Here is a 20893-nt window from a genome sequence, read left to right as displayed (position 1 = left end):
TTCAACACTACAACTGAATAAACATTGGATATCGGTACAACATGGTCAGATGAGAGGGCAGTCCAATCCCATGCATTGACATGGCTCATTACAGATAAATCAGTATCATTCTGTGAGATATGCTTGAAAGCTCTGGAAAAAGGTAGTATTTTTTTTCTCAAGCTACTGTTGCCAAGGTCAAGAATGATCTTTATCACTCAGAGGTGTTTCCTTTAGAGCATCTCAAACCAGCTTTCATATTATATTTGTTAAATTGTATAGGTTTTAATGTGAATACCAATAAAAGGCTGGTTCCCTCACTGAATCAAATGTTTGCCAGCTGCCTTTCTGTCTGTCTGTCTGTCTGTCTGTCTGTCTGTCTGTCTGTCTGTCTGTCTCTCTGTCTGTCTAAAACTCTGATCTTGGTATGAAACCAAAAGTTGGGCCTGGCATAGATTCTTGCTAGATGGCATATGGCTGTGTGGCTCCCATAGTGAAAGGGTCGATTTCCATTGGCAGGCATTCATCCAGGAACCCACTGCTCTACCGGTAAGACCGCCAGGAGGATGGTACTGGTGACAGATGCTAGCTGTGGTGCCACGCTATGCTGCTGACAGTCACAGCAGAGACATAGTGCGTCACACGAGGCTACTGTAGTATGGAGGAATTTCTATCTTGGAGGACTGTGTGGGTGGCTGTGTGAGAGAGGGAGGGAGAAGGTGGGAATGGGGCGTGCTATGTAAGAGTACCATATGGCTCAAGGAAATACAAATGCAAATAGATGGACTGATATTATAGAGGTTCCTCTACCCATAGGGTGCGATCACACCCACAGTTTGTTTTCTTTGGTCCAAAAAGTTGACTTTAATGCAGTTTTACATTTATGTTGTGTAGGTTGGCTCTGCAAAATTACTTAGGACTGCTTTACTCATTATTAGGATGATTTCTGGTATTTTAAGTCATCCCACTTAGTTCAATATTTGGGTTTAGTGACTTTAAATTACCAATTATAATACCTTTGAAGACATGTCTTGAATGCCTTGCAGGCAATAATACAGCAGCCCACTACAAAGCACCAGGCCAATGCTACAGTCTTCTCCATCTACATGTACCATTAAAATTGTAGTTTTCCAAAGAGAGACATGGATATCTCCGCAGGTCTGCACAGAGAAGGGTGTTATGGATAACTGTTGGTCACAGAAGCATGCAGATGAGTGAACTAGCATGCCTCACAAATTTCAACAATGCATTGCATCAACCTAGGCTTCTAAAAAGCTTCAGGAAAAAAAGACACTATGCTTAAAAGTTGTTAAGGTATAAAAAAAACATTCATGCTAATCTCCCCAAATGACCCATCATGTTTGCTTGTATCCAGCCAGAGGAAGTACAGTATGTGTCGGCCTTAAGATAATGTCCATGGGTGCCATTTAGAATCATTTGTGTGGTTCTCTCACTTACACCCTAGATTTTCATTTCTTTTCTTTTCTCTTTTCTTTTCTTCTTTGTTCTCTCTCCCAACTTGCAGTTTTGTACAGTGGCCCTCTAAGCATCTAACTATAACACTCTAGCATAATTTTTGCAGATGCAGGACTTCATAGTCAAGTTGGCAATATTAAATATGTAATGGTAACTATCAAAGTTAGGCTTGCTGATATACATTGCACAGACTATAAGTTTCAGGCTGTAAAGGGTATAGTCAGATAAATAACTTGTTGAGGTTTAGGAAAACATTGTGGTTTGGGTTAAAATAAGTATGTACATTCAGTTACCTCGGTAATTTACATTGTTCAACTCCATAACATGAGTTATGTCAACTTTGACATTTGGTTACACACAACTTAAACTTAGGTCTCCTTGGTAGAAGTCCTCTGTTTGACAACATGACCACAAGGGGCGTGTCTTGCATCGCAGCTAAAGCGCTGGGCCACTGACCAGACTGCTGTATTTGACATACTGGACAAGAGAGCAGGCTGGATTTTACATGTAGAGTATATTTGCAGAGATCTAATTTCCTATCACACACCGTTGGGAATTATATCAAGTGCAGTAGCTGGGGAAAACTCAAGAAGCAAGTACTGCTATAACACGCATGACATGCATTACATGCTGCAAGTGTGTGTTTTGCAGATCATTTGATGAGCACCAGATGCTCGTTGTAGGTGATGAAATGTTAAAGCCAAAAACAGGACCACAATTTGATTTCTCAAATTCTCTTGTGGATTTCTGTTTGACGACACATTGTTCTGCTTCAAACTTGAACATCTTATTTGCTTGGATGACTCTTCGTTTGAATAGCAGAGGCAGGTAGGGAGATGGGGGAGAGAGGGAGGTGTATGACAGGCAATAAAGTTCACTGGCTGGAATCAAACAAGCAATGCTGCAGCAGCCAAGCAGCATGTCCTGTAACCACTGGGGTCCCAAGGTGCTCTGATCCTTCCATTTTTGGCTTTGTTTTGGGTTGTTTTGCGTGGCTTTGCAGTGGTCAAAAAAAAAAAAAAAAAGTCTTGTTTTTGCTGACCACCACGACATTTTCATATTAACTCACTGGGGTTAAACAAGTTCAGTCAGAAAAACAGTCTGATAAAGACCACTCTGTCAACTGAATTTGAAACACACAAATCAATGAATTATATTTATAAGATGAAACAGAGGTGGCAATAAATAAATGTTCATGATCAGGAAATAACAGAATAAACAGTATGAATTTATGCTCTCCAACTTTTGTTTCCCATGGCCCTATCAGGCTTTCAAACTACTGTGTATCACTCACTAATTAAATATGTCATATAAATAAATATGTAAATATGTCAATATGAAATAAGTTTATTCAAATACCAAGAGATGTGACTGAATGAAACAAAACAAGAGTGCAATGAGAGGCTACAGCAAACTACAACTAACTAACATTACAGAGATGTAAAATTAGCACTGTTTTGAGATTCCTCTATTTTAATGAAGCATACCATAAAACCCTGGATTTACACAGGAATAAATCCTGTACAGCCCACAGCTAATTGTTATTCCAATAGAATCTGTTTTTCCCACTCCCAGAATATAATTAATGCGTCACGTAGGGTAAATTAACATGTTTCTGTTTAAATGGCAACTAAAATGTTTCCATATATTCACACCACTCACCCTTGAGTTCCTGCTGTTCTTCTTCTACTTCCTGTACCTTAAAGGTACTATGCAAGACTGTGAATTTACACATATTAACCACTTTATATTGGCAATGTGTGAATGGGTTGTAATGTAGCTTGAATAAAACATCCTTCATCTTTCTTGCCGGCCTATAACAATCATTAGAGTGATTTTTATATAAAGTACATTTTGGATCCTAATGCAAGGACCTCCCTTCCACTTCCCCTCAGCACCAAGTGTGTGAAAGATGAGCTAACATTAGCTTAGAACTTAGGAAATGGACCAGCCAGCATGATCACAACAAACACAAAGTCCAGAATCAAAGATAACAATACTACAAGGCATATGCTTATGTTATAATAACATATTATCTTATATTAGCAGGCTTGCTAATGCAGACAGAGTGCCAGAGCTACTGCAGCAAAAAGGCTTATCTGCATGGTAAATTGTTTAGTTTGCCATTTGCAATTTAAGTTGACAGCAAACGTTACAAGGCAACCAATAATAGATCAGTACAGCTTAGCTAAGTTACAGCTAAATGGCCACTTGGACAGCATCACAAAATGGAGAGGCACCCATCTACAGTCAAGATGGCTGACAAGGGCACCGCCATACATCCAATCCATACCGGAAGTTCCAAGCGGAAGTTTCTTCTTCGTGTAATGTATTGCTTATCCGGTGTCTATAGCGATTAGTGGATTATGAGCAGAGAGTGAGGGAACAGTAAGAGAAATAGTCCTTTAATTATCATCCAACGAGTTTGGTGTGTTCTCTAAGATGTAATTCGTGCTATAATATAAATTACAAATGCGATGCATCGAAGAATTAGAGTGTCATGTGTGGTGAAGGCTGTTTATCCGCTTGACTTGATGGTCTGGGCTAACATTACATTAGCCAAAGACAAGAGTACTAGAGCACCAAGCAGTTCCCGAACGACTTTCATGTGTCAGATGAACTGTTGTTTTGCAAAGAGGCACACCTGAGAAATCATAATTAAAGGTGTAATGCGTGAGAGTTAGCCACCTGTTCGAAGAGTGACTGTTGCTGCTGCTAACAGTAGCTGCTGTTAGCTAGTTAGCCCCGTTAGCCACAGCCCTCTTAGCTGACTCTGCCTGGGCTGGGAGCTCAGAGGACAGGGGGAGGGTTGGTGTTTTCACTGCTAGCTGGTTAGTATGCTAACTTGACATAATGTCGCAAGTATAATTTCTCATTTTTCTGGTCATCTTTGCTAATTTATTTACAACTTAAATTTTTCAGAACAATTTTGGTATGCAAATATTTACTGGATCTGCCTGAGAGATGCTCATGTTTTTATTCAATGAAACCCAAATGAAACCCAAATGAAGACATGATGAAGTCAAAATGTTTTTGATACTCTTTAATGTACTATATGGTACAGTACTGAGGAAATGTGTTTGTCACCTCAGTAAATTTAAGGCAATTTCTGTTTAATTTGTGTATATTTTAGACATTTACATTAAAAACAGTGGTAGTATAATAAGAGATAAGAGAGATAAGATTAAAAAAAAAAAACGGTTTCCAAAAATTAAAATGGAAAAAATATAATGTGTATGTATGTGTATATATGTAATGTATATGTCTATATATATATTCTTTTCTTCCAGATGCTTCTATAATTGAGGAAGGCAACAAGCTGAAGTGCACGACCGTGTCACCATCTGTGTTTGCTTGTCCTGTCTGCCCCAAATTCACAACTGTCCAGAGGCACTTGCTGAATCATGCGGCAAATGCAGTGCATTTCAAGGGTATGTCCATCAAGTATCTTTTTGAGATTATATGCCTTTACATGGAATTTTGAATGATACTTGTGTTTTTGCATGTCTAAGGGCATATTGTAACCAGTGTTATATTGAGTTGCACTTCTTCAAGGTCTGTGGATAAGTTTTAGCACAGAAAGCAAGTTACTTTCAAGAGATCCCTACTTGTAACAGTCAGCGGAGTTGTTACACTTTTTGAAGTATATATAACTGTTTAATGTAAGGAAAAATACATTTGTATATACTGTATAGGATGTTAGATACATTTTTGTCTCTCAGGTACTATATGATTTTTAAGACAAATTACTCTCCCTTTTTAGAAAAGATCATCTCCAGATGCAATCTGCCCTGCAGAGATGGAGGCCGTTTTCACTGTCCATTTTGTGAACTACAATAATCCGGAAAAACACCATCATGTAAATAAATGTGATATGGCCAATCTCACCTCGGCTTCACTTTCCTAACCACCCTCACCAGAGACCCACCCTACAGCTTTATCATCAATGAGTGTGGAACATTCATACACACTCCCACATTCTGTGTCAGTCGTCAAAATTAACCATTCCCACACACAAACAGCATCCCCGAAGACCCCAGCTCTATCTCAGTCAACTCCAGCTCCAACCTCAGAGGATCCCATTGCTCCAAAGGAAGAAGTAACTGGGGATGTGTCACCAACCCATGTGAGGTGCCCACACCAGGGGTGTGGAACTTAATCGCTTGAACGATGTATCGCGATGCGGATGTGGACAATTATGGATCAATGCAGTGACATGCCATGGTCGATTATAGCCTATTAATGTAAATTGTTGATTTTCAGGCCATGCTAAAGACACAAGTTAAAGACACAACATCACAATCTCAATACAACACAATAAAACACAATAAAATGTTTGTCATAAAAAGTCCAAGTCAAGTTGATGATGTTGCCAGCATGATAGTGTAATGTTGTGTTTAACTGTATTCCAGAAAAAAAACAGAATCAACAAAATACTGACAATCTGACAATAGGAAAGTCTAATTATTACAGTCATTTAATAGTTACACATGAAAATGAACACATCTCCAGACCCAGGAACTCCCTGTTCTGTTACAGTCACAGTTGTCTGGGGCCACTGTCTTGCTCATGAGACCCCTCTCATCCCTAAAGATCCCTGGTGGGTGAGGAAATGACCAGCAGGACTGATGTCTTTTAGTTAAGCTTCTCTTCTATGCTTTAGAGCAAACAATGTGTGGGTGGTCTGTACTGTTTTTAATGAAGGCATCCTCTGGTGGGCAGGCTGGGCCATATACAGGAGAGACAGTGAGAGCATGCCAGCTTCCTGCAAACAAGACTGTGTATAATATATGGGCAATACAGTCCTTACAGTGTATTATCACCAATGATTTACAATGCTGGCCTTATGATTTTTCAGTTCTAGCGTGAATGATATGTGTGAGCAGCCCCCCCTCTCCACACACACACACACAAACATTGTATTGACGTTCAATAACCGTAATATTAATATTTACAATCAATATTAATTGTAAATTGATGAAACATGAATTAATTCATAAAAAATCATATTTACCATATACTAATGTGATATATATATATATATATATATATATATATATATATATATATATATATATATATATATATATATATATATATATATATATATATATATATATATATATATATACATATATATCCTATAATAATCACCAAGTTAATAATGTTAACATGGATTCATGAGTTAGCTTCAATAACAACATTATGTGTTACAAATGTGACACATAAATATATATACATATACATATATATATATATATATATATATATATATATGTATATATATATATATATATATATATATATATATATATATATATTTATGTGTCACATTTCTAACACATAATGTTGTTATTGAAGCTAACTCCATGAATCCATGTTAACATTATTAACTTGGTGATTATTATAGGATTCTAACTAACGTGTGAGTAAAGTTGTGGCAAGACAATTAACTAATCAATTATACCATTACAGTGAACAGGTAACTGCACAAAATGCATAGAGTTATGTTCTGTGTAAACCAAACAGTCTATGGTGTAAATGACATGTTTATTTTGGTTTTAGCTTAGCGATTAACTAACTTCAGCTTGAGACTTCTGGAATGGATTGGATATATGGCAGCGCCTTTGTCAGCCATCTTGACTGCAGATGGGTACTCTTGCGGGCAAAATGGCGAGTTCACTATATAATCCACTATTGCAGTTTTTCCATCACATTTTCCAGCCTGGCTCCACTGGGTTTGACTCAGGGCAGGGATTTGCATTTCCACCACAACTGGGACACACATGGATGAAAATGTGTCTTACCAGTGATCAGAGCTGGCCCCAGGCATAGGCAGTATAGGCAAATGCTAGGGCGTTGTCATCTGTGGGGGACACCACAAATGGGGAGAAAATAAATAATAATAAAAAATATTTTTTTTGTTCCTGGCAGCTGCCTGAATCTGACACTGTAGCAGAATTACAAGGTCCAAAAGACTGAAACCATCCAGCGCCCAGTGAAGGTAAAGACAGAAAGAAGAGGAAGAAAATGTGAAGAAGATACATGTCAATGTGATGAAGCGAAAGGAAATTAATAGTTTAATGCATCGTGGTTACCATTGTTGGAGCAGAGTGTTAACTTGCTAGCTTACTTCGGATGATAGTAGCATTGTTTAATAATTAATAAATAGTTCGAGTCAATGTATGTTAATGGTACTCCACCTTAAATTCATCAGGGACATTTGGAAAGTTAACATTAGGCCTGTTCAGGTGTTATTTTAACTCATTAACTGCCGCGGACGTCTATAAACGTTTATTTAAATACAACCCTTGACTGCCGAAAACATTCATAGACGTTAATCATGTTTTTCAACGGGGCGAGCGAGGGATCAGTCTGGTGGAGCTTGTCACTAAAAATCAGGCATGTAAACAGAGAATTTAGCAAACTGGCCCACTAGGTGGCAGCAGTGCCACTTCGGAGCTGATGGGAGATGAGTAAAGCGTAATGAGTGAAGAAAGAGAGCATGGCGCCATCGAGACGTAAGAGAAAGTTTAGGCAGCTAACACTCGAGCAGAGTATGTGTCATAGTGGCAGTCAAGTCGATAATGCCACTGACCAAAATCCCAGGCCAAGCGGAGGAAGTAGCACACGGCGTCTTTCACCACAGCTAGGCTCAGACAGGTCCGAGTCAGATGATGATTTCAGCGAACCTGACCCGGATTCGTCTGATGAGTGGTTACCATCGGGATCAACTGGGAACAGCAGATCCTCATCCCCAGACGAGGCTCCAAGAAGACATGACGGAGGTAAGAGCGAACTTTTCCCCCTTCCCCTGCAGGTGTATAAATTCAAGCACTCAGGCATGCAGACTGTGAAACAAGACATTTGTGAAAGAATGGGCCGCTCTCAGGAGCTCAGTGAATTCCAGCGTGGAACTGTCATAGGATGCCACTTGTGCAACAAATCCAGTCGTGAAATTTCCTCGCTCCTAAATATTCCACAGTCAACTGTCAGCTCTATTATAACAAAATGGAAGCGTTTGGGAACAACAGCAACTCAGCCACGAAGTGGTAGGCCACGTAAAGTGACGGAGAGGGGTCAGCGGATGCTGAAGCGCATAGTGCAAAGAGGTCGCCGACTTTCTGCACAGTCAATTGCTAGAGAGCTCCAAACTTCATGTGACCTTCAGATTAGCCCAAGTACAGTACGCAGGGAGCTTCATGGAATGGGTTTCCATGGCCGAGCAGCTGCAGCCAAGCCACACATCACCAAGTGCAATGCAAGGCGTCGGATGCAATGGTGTAAAGCACGCCGTCACTGGCCTCTAGAGCAGTGGAGACGCGTTCTCTGGAGTGATGAATCACGCTTTTCCATCTGGCAATCTGATGGACGAGTCTGGGTTTGGAGGTTGCCAGGAGAACGGTACATTTCAGATTGCATTGTGCCAACTGTGAAATTTGGTGGAGGAGGAATTATGGTATGGGGTTGTTTTTCAGGAGCTGGGCTTGGCCCCTTAGTTCCAGTGAAAGGAACATTGAATGCTTCAGGATACCAAAACATTTTGGACAATTCCATGCTCCCAACCTTGTGGGAACAGTTTGGAGCGGGCCCCTTCCTCTTCCAACATGACTGTGCACCAGTGCACAAAGCAAGGTCCATAAAGACGTGGATGACAGAGTCTGGTGTGGATGAACTTGACTGGCCTGCACAGAGTCCTGACCTGAACCCGATAGAACACCTTTGGGATGAATTAGAGCGGAGACTGAGAGCCAGGCCTTCTCGACCAACATCAGTGTGTGACCTCACCAATGCGCTTTTGGAAGAATGGTCAAAAATTCCTATAAACACTCTCCTCAACCTTGTGGACAGTCTTCCCAGAAGAGTTGAAGCTGTAATAGCTGCAAAAGGTGGACCGACATCATATTGAATTCTATGAGTTAGGAATGGGATGGCACTTCAGTTCATAGAATGAGTAAAGGCAGGTGAGCGAATACTTTTGGTAATATAGTGTATCTGTTGCCAGTTGCCTACTGATGTGAAGCAATTTTCACAGATGATGCATCCAGCAGAGCTCCCACTCCTGTTGGCAGTGTGAAGAAGAAAGGTAAACAAAAAAAAAGTTTTCTCCACACCACATGGCAGCAATAAATAAATTTTAAAAATGTGGTAATTGTATATATTTCTATAATTTACAGGTTGTGCATCAAGCAGAGCTCCCACTCCTGTTGGCAGAGTGAGGAAGAAAGGTAAAAAAAAGTATCTTCCACATCACACCATAGCAATAATATATATATATATATATATATAATATATATATATATATATATATATATATATATATATATATATATATATATATATATATATATATTGTGGTAATTGTGTATATTTCTATAATTTACAGGTCTTGCATCAAGCAGAGGTCTCGAGGATGACTGGCATCAAGCCGGCTGGCAACCAAGCAATTTCCCCTTCAATGCAACCCCTGGAAGGCTGCTGCAGAGCAGAGCCTTCAGGTTCTGTCCCCTTGCATGCAGGAGAGTGTTTTACAGCTTATCACACTAAGCTGAACTATTTTGTGTAGGGGTGGACACACACACACACACACACACACACACACACACACACACACACACACACACACACAAACGCACACACACACAGATAACCAAGTAAATAGTCAATTCATTTTTCTCAAAAGGTGGAAATTGTACAATTCTTTACATGTCTGTATGTTGTCGCAGCTATATGAAATCCTGTGTGCGTGTGTGTGTGCATATTTATAAATAAATTATTATTTTTCCATCAAAAGACCTTTCTCAATGTTGTTTCTGCTGTTTTATGGAAGGAAACCACTTTTCAGATGTTGGAGGTGACACTAAAGCAAAAAATAAGTTTCTTTACACAAAAAAGCTCTTTTTTGGTGAAAAACTGGTGTTTTGGGTGAAACCAACCTATATTCTACTGCCGATTGATGAAGAATGGAAAAAGGTAGAAACAAATGGTTTTTTTCCGATGAAAGAAGAGAGTCTACTTTCTCTTTTGGTACTTTTGATGTTTACATAGTCATAGAACTCACTGTTCTGTGGGTCTTGGAAAATCAGTCAAAATGTTGTAAAACGCTTGGCAGTATGGGGCTCTGCACTGAAAATGGCTGGCAGTCAATAAGTTAACCTGTTGGCTGTGTTTTCCTGCTTTTAAGTCAGTTAAAATGCTACTAGTTTTCCATTAGTTTTTTTCCCCTTTGTAATAGGGTAGCTGTAAGCCTTTGGTTTATTGTGTCACAGTTTATATTTGTTAAAGTGCAGTTAAAGTGTATTGCTGTTAATACTCCACACCTTAGCTTTCTCATATCATTCATAAGTGAAATATATACACACCGCACTTGCTCTCTGGTTAGGCTGAATTGCTTTGCAATGACAATAAAGTTGAATGAATCTCATCACATTTTCATTATTGATCTATATAAGTCTCATGTATAGCACACATCAAGCATCTTTTTTTTAATTAAAATGTAACATCCAGTGGTCACATATACTTCTCTCCTCTCTTCAGATGCACTTTTAACATATTTCACCACCAGCCCAGTGACACAGCATCAGGTGCTGCTGTCCCTCTACCTCAGCACAGCAGAGTGACACAGCATCAGGACTAAACGCACCAACAGACCTGCTGATCGGCCATATCTTCTAACTGACAAAGTGAGATGAGAACTAGTTCACAGAGGACCATTTCAAAGAAAACTAGAATTGCAAGCAGTTATGAATGGGGGCCAAGCCCCCCTGTGCGACTCGGACCCACCGCACCTCAGAGCCCACAGAAGTTTGCCTGAAAGGAGGACGGGCTCAGGGAAAAAGTAAGGACACAGGCCAACATCTGAGCTGTGGTCAGGGGCGGTTCTAAGGGGGGGCCAACAGGGGCCAGTGCCCCCGTAACTCTGAGTTTTTGCAGATTTCCTGCAATGATTTTGTACTGAAGGAAAAGGCGGAAATAAAGTTTCTCAGCGGTTTACAACACAATAATTTTTTTTTAAAATTGTAAACACTGTTTTAAGTCCCATTTATCCCATGTCTGAAAGAGGGATTTGTCTTTTTTTCCCCGAGTTGAAAATTGATTGTGAAATTGACTGCGATGCAAGGGGGCACCGGCTAAGATCTTGCCTAGGGCACCAAATTACTCAGGGCCGCACTGATGCACTTGTCATGATCCCTGCAGTACTATCAAAGAATCCCTGCTAACCAAATTGCTTCACTCTGGTCATTGAGTGAGTTAAAAGCTTTTAATATGAAGCAGAATTACACAAAATTGGGAGTTTTAACCTTTAGTAACTAAACATGACTTTATTGTTCACAAGTTATCTCACTGATGTTTGCAATTATCCCAGAGATCAACCTAGCTGCTAGCATGGCTGTACATTCTTGATTACCTGGCTAGCAGAACAGCTAAAGTATAGCCATGTCTGTCTGTTAGTCCATTAGTCTATGTGTCTGTCAAATACATTGCCATGAGATTTGGTATGGTTATCTATGTTTCCCAGACAATTAAAGTGATTTGAATATTTTCTCTGGCAACAATTGTCCTTGACCAACATTATTGCATTTTGGAGATTAATGGTCAATTTTTTAGATAACTAGGATAATTTTAGGATATTCATGGTCCCATAAATTAAACAGGTAATAGAGGGTTTCCATGTCGACTGTCACAACTGTCAAATATCTAATAAAGGGTTCCAAACAACTGGTCTTTCCTAGTTTAAAGCCCTTCTCCTAGGACACTAGTGCCATGAAAACCCCTTTTGCAGTAAGTAACCACCAGGTTTGAACACAGACCTTGAAAGAGGTACTCCTCTGTGTTCATGTCAGGATTGTCGGTGATGATGTCAAATGGGGACCTCCCAGCCATCATCTCAAACATCAGCACACCCAAAGCCCACCAGTCCACACTGAAGCCTGGAGGAGCACAAAACAATAAGACAATAAGTTATTAATTTAGATATACAGTATCTGTGGCATGAAAATACATGCTATTAGCAGGAATGTTTCTAGATTCCTTACATCCTGTCAGTATAAATCACTTAGACCTATTTGGACAAAAATCTTGTGCTTTTAGATATAAACGTATTCCAGGCTGTCTCCTGCACTCACCATAGTCCTCTCCTCGAAGGATCTCAGGTGCAATGTAGTTGGGTGTTCCACAGAATGTACTAGTGGTGTCACCTGGTCTGATACCCTCCTGAGGGAAGAAGAAGATGAAGAAGTTTAAAAGGGGAAGATGAAGAAGATGAAGCAGAGGGGGGAGAAGGGGAAGGAGGAAGACAACAGAGTAAAAAGAAGAAGGAGAAGGAAGAGCAACAGAGGCAGTGTGGAAGATATGATATCTGTGAGAACATGACATTTAGACGTAAAAGAAAAGAAAAAAGACAGAGGCCCTGTTAGTACTTCCAGTCAATACAGATCTACTGCAATATTGATGAGCCTATGCCAGCAGTCCATGCAGTCTACTGCAAAAGTTTCTTACTTTGCACATGCCATAGTCTGTGAGCTTGATGTGTCCTTCATGGTCCAAGAGAACATTGTCCAGCTTCAGATCGCGGTAGATGATGCCCTTTTCATGCAGGAAGTTTAGAGCAATGCAGATTTCAGCAGCATAAAATCTGTAGGAAAGAAATACAGAGAATGATGTGTCTGAAGATTTCCGCTCATACAAAAAAAATATCAGCCTTTAGTCCCTGATAGTTGTGTTTGTCTCATGTGTACATTAGTCAGTCATAACAATAGGTTCAATCGTGTATGAATTGAGTAATGCAACCTTGCTGAAAAGTAACAATAATATAACTTTATTTGAATAAACAAAAAAAAAACAATAAAATCAAATGAATGAAACCTATTCTCCAAAGACCCAAAGAAATTATGCAGAACAAATGATAAAAAAGGGGAAAAGAAAACATTCCTCTAGGAATAGTTTGTTGAAAAAGGTTGTGTGAGGCATAACAGAGAACATGGTTCCTAAGTACCTCCATGCCCCGAGAGGATAAACTCTTTCCACTCTAATCTCTATGAGTGTTGCTCTTGTGCCACCCTTAAGAGAAAATGTCAGGATATCTTCTGATCTGATAAGACACATCACCAATGAACACCCATGCTGGGAAAGTAATGATCCCACTTGTTTTCTATTTACACTACTACCATGCTTATGTCAATGGCCCAATCTAAACCAATCCATGAGGCTCTCAGCCCGGAACCCTCAGGGATTTAACTGATGCTACCTGGTTAGTGTTAAGTGAGTAGAGGGTGCAAGAACCTGAAACGAGTAGTTTAATTTCACCTTGGGCCTCTGAACTTTTTAGTTTTCATGTTTCAAAATATATAATAACAATAATAACAACAACAACAACAACAATAACAATAATAATAATCATCATCATCAGAGATGATAAATAATAAACAAAAATCAGAGTACATATAAACACAATATCAAATATTTTTTAAAGGTTTCAGGAAAAAAAGCTCCATAATATTTCAAAAGCTCATTACTTTCTTTGAGTGATTTAAGTAGAGAATCAGTTCCAGGAAATGTTGCATATCGAATAATGAAATTAACATTATTCAAGATATTTTCAACATATTCAAGAACACAATTATCTGGTTCATTGTTATTTGAGTTTTTTCAGCTTCCCCTTGAAATCCAAAGTTAGCCACATTTGAAGCCACAACAATATGAGCGATGGGCGATTATGTGGCTGGAGGCTTGTTAGTGATGGAAACCCTGGACTACACACTCAATCCAAATACAGAAAAACTATAAAGCACATATAATACACATGCAGCACATTTAGCTATTTCTAACTGATCACTGAATTTTTAGGTATGAAGAACTGTGTCATACTTTTTGTGGAGAAAATACACATTTTAATATCAAATATTATTCTTAAAACACTACAGTTTTAACCATGATTCAATATACTTGGCATACGTCTTTGGTGAGTCAGTAGCATGTGTAGGTTGTGTGCATTCTGTGTCTGGGAGATAAGCCTTCATTAACACTGACAAGCTTCTCTGTCTGCCTGCTGTAAACCCATGATTGTCAAACAGTGAGGGAAAAACTGTACTGGAGAGATGTTTGACAGAAAAATCACAAATCCCACATCGCTCCCCCACGTTTTCACTGTGACAGCTTCCATTGTACACCGTTGTTTCATAGCTGGCATCAGACTGATAGAAGACGTGTCCTATCAGCAGCACCATCCATCGCCCACCGGCCCGCCACCCCCACAGTGTGGGGGAATGCGGCAGGGCTCTATCTAAGAGCGCTTCTCATGAATATGTACAGTCATTAAAAGTGATTAACATGCTGCTTTGCATATGTACAGCCACTGTCTCTAGAATACAGATTGCAGGGGCCGATAGGGGCCCAACGGTGCCTCTCTAAATTACCCAGCCTTTGATCCAGCATTTATCAGAGCCGCAGTTGGAGTGCCCCGTAAGTAGACAGGCACAATGAATTATGGGTGCTCATTATATTTCTCAGAGGTAGGAAAAAAGAGTGTTCAGTTGGGTTTTTGCAGTGTTTCTGTGCTGTTGAAGAGCTGCTAAAGCATTCCATTGAGCATATATTTGTGAGGAGTACTTATACCTAGTATACTGTTGAGGAAGATTTTAAGCATCTTCAACCAAGCACACACACTCACAGCTGTCGTACACCGCAACACACACAATGCTTTTATGAAACTGATGTTTTTTTTCCTACCCAAAAGACAAAAACTACTCACACCCCAAATTTCACATAACACCATCATGTGAAATACAAAAAAAAAAAAAAAAAAAAAAAAACATCTGGAGGAGGTTCAGTCAGTCCAACCCAAAATAGTTGCCAATTGAATGGCTGTGTTTCCTGTGTAGTTGACGGGGCCCACCAAAATCCAGTCATAAATTCACCCACTTCTACTTCCTGCTCTGATCATGCTGCCTATTCCTGCAGGACTCACTACAGTATCTCAATACAGTCTGTGCATTTGAGAAAGGTCAAAGTCATTCAGCTTCATACACAGTATGTTAAAAAGTAGTACACATACAAGAAACACAGAGACTAGATTTGTGTGTTTAAACTCTGGACTGGTGTAAGTTTATTATCCTGTATGTAAACAGATGCTTCAACATCTGCATGTTACCTTGCATGTTCTTCCGGGAGCTTCCTTTGTCGCTGCATATGAAACATCAAGTCCCCGCCGTTTACATATTCAATCACCAGAAATAACCTAGAAACCAGAGCATGATGACAAAACCCATCAGCATGCCACTGATACTGTTTGACAAAGGCTGGTGGAAGAATGTTTGGACATTGTTTTAAAAAAATGAATATAAAAGAATAACAATTTCTTAAATTAAAAAAGACAAGCCAGAGAGGCCACATACAGAACACAGGGTGCAGGGGTGAATGGGAGGTTCAGTCATAGGACTTTCAGGGCTTAAAGCCTGTGAGAAACTAATAGACCCTGGGGATTATCTTAAGGTAATCAGTTCAAGCCAAACCATGGCATTTTCCTCATCCTAACCAAGCAGTTTTGGTGCCTTCATTCTAAAAATGTGACAGGACATCGCTTGCTATCTTACCATGACCATATAATGATAGTGTGTTGTTTTTACAGCAAGGCCAGGTCAAACTGATGGTGAGTTGTGGGTCTATCAAGAGGTTTGGCATCATACCAGCCTGCACTTTGATTTGATTGTTGGTTTTTAGAGAAGGCATACTCTCTATACTTTTGTCTCTACACAAATGTTATCTGGTGACTCTTAGACAAACAGTTCACCCAAAAAAGGTGAAAAAAAGACTATGAAACTCTTTTTTTCCATTATGTCCCAATACAAGAAGCTCGTTTGTTGGAGATTATGATACAAAAAAATAATTTTAACATTTAAGAAAATATAGTTTGCTGTTTCAGTGCACTGATGTAATATTTGGCAATGAAAATATTGACCTTTGACAGGAAAATGTCCTGCCTTTGTCACAAATGATTGATAACCACATTTGAGGGATCATTGCAAAAAATGTATTTATACCAGATGATATATTGATATCATAGTCTTATTTATACTTGAATATTGGTATTGTCAAGTCCAGAAATCAGTCAGGCTACATTGAAAAGTCGTCAGGTACTTTGATTGATAAGTGAAATATCCTGGCTTTAAAAACTGTGCAGTATGAGCTCTCACAAGGTGTCAGCCTTATCACCCTCTTACCGACTTTCTGTCTGGAAGCAGGAGTGGAGACCTACTAAGAATGGATTGGTAGATGCCTGCTCAAACACATGCTTCTCTGTCTGCACCCAGTCAATATCCTGCAGAGAGGAGGAGAGACAGAAGATACAGAGAAGACATGAACAAAAGACAATATGTTAACAATCAATTAGTCTGATCACTAGAATTTATACAGACAAATGGAGACACACAAGGTTACAGATCAAACATGTAGTCAGTCTTCTGGATTGTCTTGTTTCCTGGACGGTCCCAGTTAGGGTGGACTTTGGACCAGGCAGCAAGAACACTTACTTGTCTACTTCCTGGGTGTGGACAGAGTTTAGAAAATATTATGTTAGAACTCTCGCTTGCTTGATTTTTGAGGTGTGGGTGGAAATGAAATGTTTAAGTTGATATTCGACATAAAATAAAAAACAACCAAAAACCCAGGAGGCAACAGTGATGTGGTGATGGCTTTAAACATGGTCAATAAATAAACAACTAATAAAGACACTTGGATTTTTTTTTCCTTATGTAAAGGATTGCGTGACACAGCATAGCCTCTGTTATATCACTATATGTTATACATCTAGGTTATTATTACTCAATTATTTAACATATGTAACGCCTGAAAATCGTAACACAATGCAGCTGTGAGGTGCAGTGTGGCAGTCTGCGGGCACTATAATATGAAGCAACAAGACAAAGTGGACCCTTTCTGGTTGAGTTCACTTCCACCCAAAAAAACAGCCAGTCATGAAACTCAAAATGAAAGCTGAGACCCATGACAACGTGGAGCATGAGTACGCATGGAAAAATGTAGTTGTTACATCTACTGAATGGTCATGGAAGGGCAACATGTTCACGGGTGTCATGGCTGATGTGGTCTCTTGTTTACAGAAGTAATGAAATGCTCTAATAACTCTCTATCTACAGTTTGAGGACTGGTGGTTGTTTTCTCCACCTGGACATGAGAGCGCATGCTGAGGATGTTCAGTGAGACATGCTTTTAGTAAGCTGGGATAACGTGGACCATGTTTCTGGCCTAAGTAAAGACACATCAAGAAGACATAAAATGCTGAGTAATACATCAGGGAAAGATAAAAATACATCAAACTAGTTTAAGACAAGTCTAAACAGGTGGATCATCAGCTGCTTTTTAAAGCCAAAGGAAGAGTGTAGGAACTTTTCTGCGCTGGAGTTGTTGTATTATATTGTGTTGTCCATCCACCCATCCATCCATTATCTGAAACTGCTTATCCTTTTCAGAGTCACAGGGGGGCTGGATCCGATCGGAGCTGACATTGGGTAACAGCAGGGTTGACCCTGGATAATAATAATGTAGTGGTGTAAATTATAAAGTTGCTTAAAATGGAAATAATGAAGTAAAATAAATATCTCTGTTCTTGATCAATACAGCACTTGATTAGTTACTCTCAACACTGTCAGTCATTAACAAGTATCTTTAATTTCTGTAAGGCCAGGGTGTATCACTGTTTTTTTTTTTAAGGCATAGACACCTTTATTTAGATTATGAAATGGAGGAGAGAGGGGGTGTGACATGCAGCAAAAGTCCGCTGGCCCAGATTCGAACCAAGGTCAGCTGCATACGTGGCATACACTCTAACTACTCGACTACCTGCGCATCCGGGTGTATTACTGTTATCAGTCAGCTGAGGTTTTAATTGTTCTAACTATAGTTATAGAAAGCTGTGAGTGTTCAGCCTGAGGCGAGGATGTTTTATGCTGATTTAAAGTGTCATTAAGTTGATGTTAGTGAATGTTTTTCTGTTAGCTACAACAGACTGTGTCTGACTCTTGAGTTCCCCATGCTGTGCTTCAACCCCATATGGTTAATTTATAACATCAGAACAGAGAACCTATACTGTGCATATGATACCAAATTCCATCTGTTCAACTCATTATTACTCAAAAAACATATAATCATGTAGAATATTACAACACATCCTGTGTGGGTCATTTCAGCTGCTTTAGTAGTTGCACAGTCGTCTCCTACAAGCCTGCTTTGATGTCAGGCATTGGACTACTACAGGGATGAATAATTAAACTAATGTGCATGAATAGAGCCATGAATAAATTAAAATGGGATATGTAATCAAAACATAAGGAGCACTTGATCCTTTCCTTGAATCTTTCCTGATTATCTTTGTTAAGGTGTCAGTTTAGTTTTGTTGTATAACTAGCAGAAAAAATTGGATTTTAATACTGGTAATTGTTCATGTGAGGAAAAGATGAGATGCTGAAGAAGGAAGTGGAGGCCTGTAACATCATTTATGTTGTCCTAGATACTTGTACATATGTTGGAAGCTGCAGCAACTCTGAACAGTGATACCAGGCCTGGCTGCATGAGCCTGGTGCTTTGTGTGTTTTAAAGACTCTAAAGACTTTAAAGTGTTGAGCAGCAGTGCCCTCTAGTGGGCTTATATAACACAAACAGCAAAGCCAACAGGGTGCAGCTCTCTTCTTTTTTAATGCGTGTTTACCTTACCATCAAAAAATGTGTCGTCTTCTGTTCTGTTTTCTGCTGGTGTCTTACAGGTGCTAAATAGGGTCGTCAGTGACATGAGCTGCTGCTGGGCCAGTGCACTCTGCACCTTCTGTAAATTCCTGCCTCATTCATCTGCCCACTCCCCGGCAGACCTACATCTTATTTATTGCACTGAAATGGAAAACCAACAACTGGTGGATTTACATGCTGGAGCAATTTTTGTTAAAGGAATAATTCACCCAGAAATGTAAATTCAGTGAATCAGAGAGTAGACAATCTCACCCCCATGTTGATAGAATGTCATTTGAAGTTTTGTAGTCTACAAAAGAATTCTAGACAACATTTCACAGCAAAAATCTTCTGGAAAGTCTCTGGAAGTCGCAAGATCCATAATGGATTGAAGGATGTCATTTAAAATCATGCAGTGTTTCCTTGTGAATTAACTGACTTAATTATGCTAGGCTTAACTAACCATGTTCTCTACTTAACACACAATAACATAAGATTGAGATCGATATTTAACCCAAAGTTTTCATGTGCCTCGAGTGGACATTAGTCATGCAGTTTTATTATATTGTTGGTTTTATTTGTAAAGGTTTTGAGACTTCTGTCTCCAATTCAATACAATGGAGTTGGATTTCAATTAGTTTGTGGTTCTCGCAGCTTTAGAAATAACATATAAATTCACAACATCTCTTTCCAGAAATAATGTCTGGATCACACTGAACAGTCAACAGAACACACAGTTGCTTCATGGGGAGTATTTCTTATACACATCTTAAAACCTGGACACATAAAACCAAACCAATCTGCATGAGTGGCTATCAGCAGAAGTATGTGAAAAACCTTTTGGGTGAACTGACTGTTTAAGAGGCAGAATATGGACGTATTGTGATTATCCTGTTTCTTGGACACTTGTGAAACTTGTGAAATAAGGATGCACTGTGCTCTGCCAGCTACATTCATCATATTTAGAATATATAATGAATGTTGATGGTATGCATGTCTGCATATTTCCTGCTTTAGGGGCATTATGCAGACTTTTCCTTTTTGAAATGAATTTCGCATCATGTTCTTCTGGCAATTCATCTCAAAAATAAAAGATGCTAAACCCGGATTTCATCTTCCCCTTTGAGTCACCCATTCACTTATTCCTGCTTCCTCCTAAGCCCCTTTTTTTTCAATTCATAAGCTATCTGCTTTTGCGCCCCCCCCAGTCCAATTCTAATTTCTTTGAAGAGCACCAACCACTCTCTGACTCACTCAGTCTGTCATTCTGTTTCATGGATTCCATCTCTCCATACATCTTTCACTGTTCTATCTCCACTCTCACTTTCCAAGTTATCCTTCCATCCCTCCTTTCCTCACTGATTACTGCTCTTAGACCTGCTACAAAGTCCAGTGGTTCTCAGGTCCTGCCCACAGGACCCAGTGTACTTAAAACACCTCAAATGAATCTCTTCATCCATGAAACACATCTGACCTACAGATTTCTGTCTATCTGTCACTAATTCTTCATGAGTTTCCCCCTCGGTGCAGTGCACAGTGACTGGTCTGAGAGCGTCACATCATTTAATGTCTGCAGCACAAAGCAGAGATCGCAAACACACATACAAGTAGTCAAGCCACTGGAGGAGGTGAATGTGATTAAGCTGCTTTTCTGGAGCAGTGACGCATGTTGAAGCTGGGAATTAGGGCAGTGGTATAGCCTCCA

The 20893-nt window shown here is 39.5% G+C and overlaps 1 protein-coding gene across 4 annotated transcripts in view; it reads right to left on the bottom strand.

Moving 5' to 3' along the window:
* The window catches only part of prkcz (protein kinase C, zeta), a 172298-nt gene that overhangs the window by 38270 nt on the left and 113135 nt on the right, over nt 1-20893 (bottom strand). For all 4 annotated transcript variants that reach the window (XM_037104253.1, XM_037104254.1, XM_037104255.1 and 1 more), the window contains 5 exons: nt 16674-16771; nt 15605-15691; nt 12955-13090; nt 12582-12669; nt 12267-12386 (listed from right to left, as the gene is read on the bottom strand). In XM_037104253.1, coding sequence (XP_036960148.1) covers nt 12267-12386; nt 12582-12669; nt 12955-13090; nt 15605-15691; nt 16674-16771 — 529 coding nt within the window. The remainder of the gene's footprint in view (nt 1-12266; nt 12387-12581; nt 12670-12954; nt 13091-15604; nt 15692-16673; nt 16772-20893) is intronic.

Source organism: Acanthopagrus latus, chromosome 7 (genome assembly GCF_904848185.1).
Source record: "Acanthopagrus latus isolate v.2019 chromosome 7, fAcaLat1.1, whole genome shotgun sequence".
NCBI classification, from domain to species: domain Eukaryota; kingdom Metazoa; phylum Chordata; class Actinopteri; order Spariformes; family Sparidae; genus Acanthopagrus; species Acanthopagrus latus.
This window is presented reverse-complemented; position numbering and strand designations above follow the sequence as displayed.